The sequence below is a fragment of the Papio anubis genome, chromosome 4 (assembly GCF_008728515.1).
Source record: "Papio anubis isolate 15944 chromosome 4, Panubis1.0, whole genome shotgun sequence".
In the NCBI taxonomy this organism is placed as follows: Eukaryota; Metazoa; Chordata; class Mammalia; order Primates; family Cercopithecidae; genus Papio; species Papio anubis.
Genome location: NC_044979.1, coordinates 152,853,591 through 152,864,516, shown reverse-complemented (window position 1 = coordinate 152,864,516; position 10,926 = coordinate 152,853,591). Strand labels below are relative to the sequence as shown.

The window sequence follows — 10,926 nt, the reverse complement described above, 5'->3', positions numbered from 1 at the left end:
TTGCAGTTTTAGGACTGTGGCTCCCATTTCCTTGCTGGCTACCAGCTGGAGACCAGTGTGTACCCCTAGAGCAATGGTGTGTCAAGTCCCTCTCATGCTTCCAATCACTTCGACTTTCTCTTTGCTACATTTCTCTGAGTTTACTTGGAGAAAGATCTCTGGTTATAAGGGTTCATGTAATTAGATTGGGCTCACCCCAATAATCCAGGATAACCTATTTTAAAGTCTATAATCTTCATTATATCTACAAAGTCTCTTTTGCTATGTTACATATACATATTGAAAAGATCCAAGAATTAGGGCATGGACATCTTTTTTTTTCTTTTTCTTCTTTTTCTTTTTTTTTTTTTTTTTTTTTTTTGAGACAGTCTTACTCTGTCACCCAAGCTGGAGTGAAGTGGCACGATCTCAGCTCACACAACATCCGCCTCTAGGACTCAAGCCAGTCTCCCACCTCAGCCTCCTCAGTAGATGGGACTACAGGCATGCACCACCATGTCTGGCTAATTTTTGTGGGGTTTTTTGGTAGAGATGGGGATTCACAATGTTGCCCAGGCTGGTCTTGAACACTTAGACACAAACGATCAGCCCACCTCAGTCTCCCAAAGTGCTAAGATTACAGGTGTGAGCCCCCATGCCCCACTGATCCCCAGTGTTGGAGGTAAAGCCTGGTTGGGGAGCGGGGAGCAGGGAGTTGGAGCTTAGTTACGGATCCCTGATGAATGGCTTGGTGTCATTCTCTAGGGTGTGAATCAATTCCTACTCTTAATTCCCAACGAAACTAATTTTTTTTTTCAACAACAACAAAGGAATAAAATAAAAAATAAAAAAAAAATAAAGAGAGTGAGCTTGAAATCTCCTCCCCTCTCTCTCTTGCTTGCTCTCTGGCCACATGATCTCTGCACACACTGGCTCTCCTTTGCCTCCTATCATGAATAGAACCAGCCTGAGGCCATCACCAGAAGCAGATGCTGGCACCATGCTTCTTGTACAGCCTCCAGAACCATGAGCCAAATAAACCTCTTTTCTATATAAATTATCCAGCCTTGGGTATTCCTTTATAGGAACACATACTGACTGAGACAAGCAGTAAAAAGAAACCGCTGTTACAAAACATCATTGTAAATCTCAAAAGCAATGACAATAGCCAATCACAAATGAACACACACTGCTTAATTCCATGTATGTGAATTCTTATAATAGACAAAACTAAAGCAGTCATATAAATTAGATCCCATGTTGGAGGAGCTTGACCAGGAAGGAACAGAAAGAAATGTTGGGGCTGTGGAAATGTTCTGTATCCTCACTGGGGTAGTGGTTACTCAAGTTTATATATTTGTCAAAACTCATCAAATAGTGCTTTTAAAATGGGAGAATTTTATTTCTGTAAATTATTCCTTAATTTTTTTAAAAACGCCAACAGGAGAGAAGAGTTTTAAGAATAGCAAGTAAACAATGTGAAATGTCATAGAAAGGAAGACGATCATGAGAATTGAAAAGAATTTGTTTCAATTTTTTAAATTTAGTGATTTTAGAACAATTTTATTGAATCACTTTAAAAGAGTCCTTTTTTAAAGAATCCCTTTTATTTAAAAGATGGGTAGAATCCAAGATGCAAGATATTTTAGTCGTAGTTACCTAGAATGAGAAATTCGAAGAGAAAAAGCTCAGGCTTTTCTATTTCAATTAGTGCATCTCAAACTTCGATGAACATAGGAATCTCCGGGGGGTCTTGTTAAAGTGCAGGTATTGATTTAGGAAATCTCGAGTGGGGCCTGAGATTATACATTTCTAACAGAAACCAGGTAATGTCAATGTTGCTGGTTCATCTACTAAAATAGGTGGCAAGGACACAGATCGCTCCTGCGAAGCACAGATGCCATAATTAGAGTGCTAATTTGGTCCAGAAGTTTCCAAGATCTATGGAGTCTATTCCTACCATCAGTTCAAGAATGCCTACATGTAGACTGACAGGCCAGCCCTCTTTCTATTTGAGTGCGACCAGAACACGTGCATATGATGCTGTAAAAAATAACATTGATCTTCGCTCAGTAGCCTTGGGTTCAATCCCCAGCCTGCTTCTAACCAACTGCGATAACCTGGGTTAATTACTCCTAGGCTGCAAAATGAGAGAACAGTTCCTGTTTCTCCTCTGTAGGTTCCCGTAAAGACTACAATAGAAAACGTAAGGTAAAGTATTGCATGAACCATACCCCCAAAAAACCAGAATAGCTAAAATAAAAGTCAAGCAAAGAGTTTGAGAACCAAGCAGGACCTAAAAATAAGAGGTGGGGCTCGGGGTTTTCCCCGTAGGCGTTGAGGGATGTACCATATGGGGGGGACGCCCCACAACAAATAACCTATTTTAAAAGCTTCTGTATTTGAAATCATGCCTCTATCATGACACCTGAATATGAACTTTTCCTTAGTTAGTTACTTCAACTGGCACTTAACTATAAGTTCAGAGACAGTATTATGCTTCTTTCTCCTGAAGTCAAAGTGCCACCCACGCACCTCGCCCTTTCTCCCATCCACCCGCGGTTTTCCTACCCCCGCCGACTGCGGCCCCCGCCCCGGGGCAGTAGTTTGCACTATGCTGAAGGGAGAGGTGGAATGGATTCGTCTATCTACGCACCTCGACGAGGGGGGTGTGAGGAGCTACGTTCCAGAGAACGGTAAGAAACTCCGGCCAGGACACACGGAATCACCGGAGAACTCGAGGCGAAGGTGCGGCGTCGGTGCAGGAGCGGAGAGGCGGGCCCGTAGCAGCCCTGCGAGCGCGCAGGTGTGCCCGCGGCCGCACTACCCTCCCCGCAGCCTTCACGGGATGGCGCCGGCGGGAGAGGGCGGGGCCAGGCGCGCGGCGGCCGCCTCTGCTGCGGCCGGAAACAATAGTGGAGGAACCCGAGCCGCGCGGAAAGGCGGTGGTGACCCGCGGAGCCGGACGGTAAAGACCCCGCACCCCTGCTCCCGTCCCACCCGAGCCCAGATCCCCCGTCCCATCGTCCCGCCTCCTTCGAGTTCCGAGGCCCGTGGCCCCTCGCACTGCTGCGCGCCAGGCGCCCCGACGGACGGACCGACGGAGAGACTGACGTGGGTCCGCGATTCCCTGGGGGTGGCCGCGCGCCCCCAACGCTGAAGAACGGGCCAGGACCCGGCTCCCCGAGACCCTGAGGCTGGGCGGGCCGGCCGCCGTGGCTCTCGGACGCTTTCTTCCCTCTGGGAGGAATCCCGGAGCGATGGGACCAGGCTCTCCCGCCCGCTGGGCTCCAGGGTACCGCGGCTCTCCCGGCTCCGGCTTGGGCCCCTCCGGCGGTGCCTGGCCGGTACCGTGAATCCGCCGCTCGGCCTTCGGTGTGGTTGCCCCGGACACGGCGGGACGCCCTCCCCAGGTGTTCGGTACCCACGTGCATTTTGCTGCCGCCGACCTCCGTTCGATGCGAAGCTTCGCAACTCCGAGTTCGCGAGGCGCATCTGAGGTTCCCCCAATGGAAGTTAGCAAAGCAGTGTCCCGTGCAGGTCGTTTTTCCTGTTTCTCACAGCGTTAACTAGGTTTGACAGAACCTGGTAGCTGAAGAGGCCTCGCTGCTAAGCCCTGTGTCTGATTATTCGAGGTTGGGGGACGAAGGAGGAGGACTAGAATGCCCGCAAACCTCTCTCCTTCAGGTCCCCTTAACCCAATCAACTAAAGGACAAAAAAGACACTGACATAGTATCACCTATGGCCTAGTTTTAAGTTTTACTAGCTTTGTGTCTTTCCACAGGAAAAGTGCAATGTTGAAGTGCAAGTATGGCGATGCTTGTTTGATGGAGCTTTTGCTTGAGACGAGCTGAACAGCATCCTTGTTTCCTAGAAGTTCCCAGAAAAGGAAACTACCCCAAAGGCAGGTTCTCGAATTGTGTAACTTTCCTTTTCTGTTTCTTAATAGGGGCACTATGAACGAAGAGGAGCAGTTTGTAAACATTGATTTGAATGATGACAACATTTGCAGTGTTTGTAAACTGGGAACAGACAAAGAAACACTCTCCTTCTGCCACATTTGTTTTGAGCTAAATATTGAGGGTAAGCACACGGTATAGTTTTGATTTTATGGCATGAATTTAACGCAGCTGCTTTATACTGGTTGTAAGGTAAAACTAATATATCTTCAACGATTGGAAACTGTGCTAAGTATGAATAGTGTAGAGATTTGTTAAAGATAAGGTTTCTGGAAATGAAGGTGCAGTTAACAGAGTTACGAATTTAAGAGAAATCTTTGTTTCTTAAAGACCCCTGGAACAACCTCATTTTTCCTAATACAGAAATAAGTATGAGTGTTGATTGGGAAACGTGTTCTCTGGTTTGAGAGCTTATTGAATTGTCAGATTTTAACAGACGTGTGTGTTTTTCATATTAAGAAGTAACATAACAATTTTTTTATTCTTTCAAGCCTATTATGCAAGTATTTGAGTGAGATAAGCCCGAACCCTTTTCTCACCAGTATGATCTTATTATCTGGAAAAATATTTTAAAATTTTTAGATTAACCTCTTTTCAGTGATCACACACACTGTTAGTAATTTTTGAAAACTGGAAAGGTTTTTAAAATTTTTTAATAGTGTCCCTAAGATATATGAAGAAAAATTCTCCAAATCCAAAAAAAAAAAAAAACCGGCCCTCTTAGAAGGATGTATTTGGGTTGGTGCAGTTAGTGTGGTCATATTAAAATTGATTTTTGGTTTAGATATTTATGAGTCATACTAAAAAAAAAAAACTTAATATTCTGGCCTGTAATTTGAGTTTTGAGTTGTTACCTATCAGTAGAGAGACTTTATTAAACCTCCAGATTATGGACAGTTTCAAAATAGTTATTTCCTTTTTTCTGAATTATATATTTGAAATTTTTCATGATCTTTATTTTCTGTTCTGTAAGTATGGGGTATGAAATGTTCTTATAGTTTTAAAAAAATATAGTGGGGGATTATATACCTTGAAATTCCTGTTAGGACTTGTTATTCAGAAATTATTATAGTCACCAAACAGTATGTGATGGAAGATTATGGATTTCTTGTGTATTACATAGAATATCTATAACTTTGGCTTTAATAAATGTAGTGATTATAGCTAATTTCAAAAGATGATATAACAGGAACAGTGGTGTAGTCCTACAATTTCAGCTACTCCAGAGGTTGAGGTGACAGGATTGCTTGAGCCTAGGAGTTCAAGTCCAGTTTGGGCAGCGTAGCAAGACCCCATCTCTAAAAGAATAAATACAAATAAAAGGATAACTTAAAAATAAGTTTATTTTACAGTACTTAAATCATGCTAGGGTGAAAATCTGAATTTATGTTCTTTGAAAATAGAAGTGGCTTTTATATTGTTGATACATTGTAGAATTTTAATTTTAGATGGGTAAAGACATTAGAAATTATCTAGTCCAATCCTGTATTTTACCTTTAAGGAAACAGCCAAAAAGTTGGACTGCCCAGGGTTGCTGTAGTGGTGATGGCAAGCTGTTGTTATGTGCCAGGCACTGTGCTAAACCCCTTATGTGGATTATCTTATTTAACTCAAGATAGCTTTGGAATGACTACTGTCATTTTCTATTTTCAATGGGATAGAGCTGAAGCTTGGAGACCTAAGAAATACAGTTTGAAGTCACACAGCTCATAACTGACGATCCTGGACTAAAGCTTGACAGTCTGGTTCTAGTATATGTAATCTTAATACCATTGATCTACTGTCAATAGTTATTTTATATCAATAGGGCTAATGTTCTAATCCTAATTGGTTATCCTTGCTATTCTCCCAGCCACCTTTTTCTAACCAATGTTTCCTGGCAACTCATCATTAACGGAGTTCGTACCATGATCGAATTTTTCCACAGAACCCTAAATTTTTGTAATTGCTTTTCTAGCTTTTTAAAATAAGCCTTTTATCTGGTATTCAGTCATTGTATAGAGATTATACAGATATTTCCTCAGGTACCATCTCTTAACATTTCAGCTCTGATAATATCTCAGCATGTAAGCATGGAATAAGTCCTTTGTTTTTGAAATCATAGTTACCTTCAGTGTAAAAGACAATTCTCAATTTGAATTAGAACTGTTTCATTAATACTCTATGTATAGTCAAGGTTTTATATATTAAAATCCCAGTTTAATCTTTGTAAGTAAAATTAGAATCAAATAATTTCTTCTCTATCTGGTGTCAGTTCTCAGCTCTCACAAATACACATTTTCATTTTCACTACAGTTATCAGCTAGTGTATTACAACTGTTTTGTTTAATATGAGATTATTGTAAGCCGGCGTGGTGGCTGACGCCTATAATTCCAACACTTTGGGAGGCCAAGGCAGGTGGATCACTTGAGGTTAGGAGTTCGGGACCAGCCTGACCAACATGGAGAAACCCCATCTCTACTAAAAATACAAAATTAACCGGGCATGGTGGCACATGCCTGTAATCTTAGCTACTCGGGAGGCTGAGGCAAGAGAATCACTTGAACCCAGGAGACAGAGGTTGCAGTGAGCTGAGATCATGCCATCGCACGCCAGTCTGGGCAACAAGAGCGAAACTCCGTCTCAAAAAAAAAAAAAAAGATTATTTTAGAAAAGAGGGAAATGAGCATCTTGAATTGCACACAATTTTAGTTTTTGTATCAGTATACAGGACTTTAGAAATCAGTGGGGGGAAAATGTCATAATGATTACATACTAGAAAAATAACAAGGTATATTTGTTGTCGGTAAATCTTTTAAAATGTTTTTGAAGTTTTTCCTCTACCAAGTTCCCAACACAATGCCTGTCAATAGGCTAGAATGTAAGAGGGGCTTTTTAAAAATGACATTTAACTTTGCTAGTTTAGTGTAAAGTTTTTTGTAGTTTGGGAGTATTGCAGTTACCTGATTTCTTAGTGTACTAATTGCTAACTTTGCTCTAAGACACTCTTCTCTGAGAAGAGGCTGAGTAAAAATAAATTCTCCTGAGAAATAATAACAGTTAAGCTAGTTTTGAGTCCATACATTTGTAGTAAACAATAGTAATATTTTCTACTTTTTGGATTGTTGCTTACATCAAGTCAACACTGGTTTCCTAATCAACTAGCCTCTTGTTTAAAAGCTGTGTGCATGCATACGTTTATAAAATGAAGACAAAGGAAGGAAGAGAGAAATAACAAAAGACAATCTAATCTTGTTGAACAGATTTTGTATTGTGGGCATGGCTCTAAGTTGGCTTTTCTCTGTGACTTTACAATGACGAAAAGGAAAGAGGAGCCTAAATTTTACGTACTTCCAAGCCACAGGTGATATGCTTTAAGGACCTGAGAAACGCACTCTGAGGACTCAGATATTTTTAAATGTTTACAAGGTTAATTTTTTTTTTAAACTGTTCTTCACCATATGATATGGTTTGGATCTGTGTCCATACCCAAATCTCATGTTGAAATGCAATCCCCAGGCAGAGACTGGTGTTAGGTGATCGGATCATGGAGGTGGAATTCACATAAATGGGTTAGCACCATCCCCTCAGTGCTGTTCTCATGATAGTCAGTGAGTGAGTTATCATGAGACCTGGTTGTTTTAAAATGTGTAGCACCTCCCCCCTCACTCTCTTCCTCCTACTCTAACCAAGTGAGGTGTTGGCTCCCTCTTTGCCTTCTGCCCTGATTGTAAGTTCCCTGAGGACTCCGCAGAAGCAGATGCTACCGTGCTACTTGTACGCCTGCAGAATTGTGAGCCAGTTAAACCTCTTTTCTTTATAAATTACCCTGTCTCGGGTTTTTTTTAATAGCAATGCAAGAATGGACTAATACAGCATTAAAATAAATTGTCTACTTCTCAGATTAGGAAACAGATGCATAAACTTCCTAAATACTTACAGCCCGCCCTTGGCCCTAAGACACTATGAACTTTTTCATACATATTAGTGATCAAATACTCTAATATGCATCATAGTTCAAATTGCTAAAATCTCTAAAGATATTTAAGGACCAACTTACTACCATTCCCTAAGGAATGGCAAAGAGGAAGGCAGCCCAGGGTGGTTAGGAGCCAGTAATTAAACTCAACTGTAAGGTAACAAAGCCCAAAGTGAGACTTCAGCAGGAAAAGATCCAGGGTTTCAATACTGTTGGTTCATACTATGAGTTTTCATCTTGTGCCAAAATAGTGTATAAATAATTCTTAGAGCATTTCTCTCTTCCTATAATTGGCTTGCTTGCTTTTCCATAGAGAAACCCCCTCCCCCCCCCCCCCCGGTTTTTTTAAGCTAACTTAGCTTAGAACAGTTTAGCTTTTCTTCCTTTCTTTATGTTATTAAAATAAGGGTTTCACTATGTTGCTTAGGCTGGCCTTGAGCAATTAACCCAGCTCAGTCTCCCAGGAAGCTGAGATTACAGGTGTGCATCACCTTACACCTGGCTAAAACATTTTTATAAGATTCGACCAATTCCTGTTATACAGGTTGAGCATTCAAAATCCAAAATGTAAAACTTTTTGACACCTACACGATGCTCAAAGGAGATGCTCATTGGAGCATTTCAGATTTAAGATATTTTTATTTGGAATGCTCAACCAGTAAGTATAATACAAATATTCCAAAATCTGAAATTTGAAACAGTTCTGGTTTCAGGCATTTCAGATAAGAGATACTCAATCTGTACCAAAGTTTCCAGTGTAACTTGGCCTTGCTAGTTGGTAAGTATGTATCTGGCTGCTCTCTGTGTAGTACCTCTTGGACTACTTTCTCTCGATTAGTTCTTTCTAGGAACCATTCTAGGAGGAGACCCAAAGTCAGCTCCTTAGCAATCTTTCCAGCAAGAAAAATCCGTGATCTTGGCTAAGTCACAGGTGAATTAGTGCCTGTGTTTAATCTTACTGTTCCTTGGTTCTCTGTGTCTTTACCATATACTGTTTGTGGTCAGTAGTCAGGGACCAATTTGAATCTCAATGTGACATTCTTGATTTGGTTTGGAAGTTTGAACTGGTTGTCTATTACTCGAAGAGGACATAAACTGTTCCTCTGTGTCCTTCTTCTGACACACTAACATTTTTTCCACTTAAGTAAGGGTCCCCACCACTTGTGATCGGGAAGCTGTAAAGAGCTAGTTCAGTCTGGCATTAGCCTCTTTCTCATTTCCCATCCTGTAATGGCAAACATCATGTATTAACTAAAAGTTGCACTTTGAAGTATAAAGCCTAATGGGAATTCTGAACTTTAGCTTGGTGATCTTTAATATACTTATCTTAGTCTATTTTGAGCTGCTGTAACAGAATAGCTGAGACTGGGTAATTTATAAAGAACGCAGATTTCTTGGTTCTGAAGGTTGAGGGCCCTGCATTTGGGCAACGATCTTCATGCTGCATCATCCCGTGGCAGAAGGCAGGAAGTCAAGAGAGAGCTAAACTCACTTTTATAACAAAAGTGGTTTCTTTTTTTTTTCTTTTTGAGATGGAATCTCACTCTGTCGCCCTGGCTGGAGTGCAGTGGTACAATTTTGGCTCACTGCAAGCTCCGCCTCCTGGGTTCACGTCATTCTCCTGCTTTAGCCTCCTGAGTAGCTGGGACCACAGACGCCCGCCACCACGTCCAGCTAATTTTTTGTATTTTTAGTAGAGACAGGGTTTCACTGTGTTAGCCAGGATGGTCTTGATCTCCTGACCTCATAATCAGCCCACCTTGGCCTCCCAAAGTGCTGGAATTACAGGCATGAGCCACCACACCTGGCCAAAAGTGGTTTCTTATAAAAGTTAATCTCAAGATAACTAACCCACTCCTACAATAATGACATTACTTCATTTATTTGGTCAGAGCCCTCATTACCTAATCACCTATTAGACCCCGCCACCACACTGTTGCTTTAAGGATTGTTTCCAAAACATGAACTTTGAGGGACACATTCACACCACAGCAACTTGAAAGTAAAGGCTCAAGGTTAATTTTTTTTAAATCCTTAACTGCCTTTTAATATCACTTAGTTTGAACACTTTAAAAATGGCTCTGGTAGTAATACTTTATTTGAATAGGAGTAAGGATGGGTGAGAGTAAAAAGTAGGCTTAATTGGTGATTAGTTTAAATAATAGAATATTTTTATAGAAAAATCATTGAAACTAGGCTAACAATATCTGGTAAAGACTTGTGATTTAACTAACAACCCATATATGAGGAGCTAGTTTCCAGACTTTTATCCCTGTCCTAATGATGGTAGCCTCATTTTTTTTTCTCCTGCCTAACTTTGTTAGGCTTTCTAATTCTAAAGTCTAGGATGCGTTTAAAATGTAGATCACACATAAATTTTGGTTGTGAAGGATGTCCTCTGCAGCAGAGGAGTATGTATGTTCATAATGATGATCTTGAGTGCTTTTTAAGTCAGTGATAAAAATAATGTTCTTTTAAATCAGTGATTTAAAGTTGAAAACAAGCAGTGTGTATAACCCAGAATAGCCTATTAATAAGAATGTCATAATGATAAATTAAAATGATTTATTAGAATATATAAAAATGACTTTCTGGTTCAGAATCATAGTTCATTTATCCCAATAGTCTGACAGAGATGAAAGAAATGTTTTATAAGATACGTGAAAACAACTTAAATCTAAATTGAAAGTCTTTACTACTTGGATCAAAATTATTCTCAAAGATAGTTTTCATGCTGACATAACCTATAATAACTGTTACTGGAGAACTGATAAAGAGACATCACCTATCCAGAAAGGATTATTTGCCTTTATGAAGTATAATAGACACTGAAAGTGTAATTTTTCTTATTGCATGCAAATAATAATGGCCTGTGAAGAAAGAAGACAAAGATAGATTTATCTCTACTCTAGAGGAAGTGAAGTATCACCCTCTAGTTGGAAGAAACTAGTCCACCTTATGCTCAGTAAATATTTAGGGAATTTATACTTTTAGGTAAGTCTCTTATCTAAACAATATTTGGATATTA

General features: G+C 40.5%; 1 protein-coding gene across 4 annotated transcripts in view; it reads left to right on the top strand.

Moving 5' to 3' along the window:
* Positions 1-2,656: 2,656 nt before the first annotated feature.
* Positions 2,657-10,926, top strand: part of C4H21orf91 (chromosome 4 C21orf91 homolog) — a 29,911-nt gene continuing 21,641 nt past the window's right edge. The window contains exons 1-2 of one of the 4 annotated variants that reach the window (XM_009202428.3): positions 2,657-2,675; positions 3,930-4,063. In XM_009202428.3, coding sequence (XP_009200692.1) covers positions 3,937-4,063 — 127 coding nt within the window. In that variant the 5' untranslated portion in view covers positions 2,657-2,675; positions 3,930-3,936. Of the gene's footprint in view, positions 2,676-2,836; positions 2,948-3,427; positions 3,520-3,929; positions 4,064-10,926 lie in introns of those variants that run through there. The other 3 variants (XM_009202429.3, XM_009202426.4, XM_009202427.4) reach the window with 3 other exon arrangements.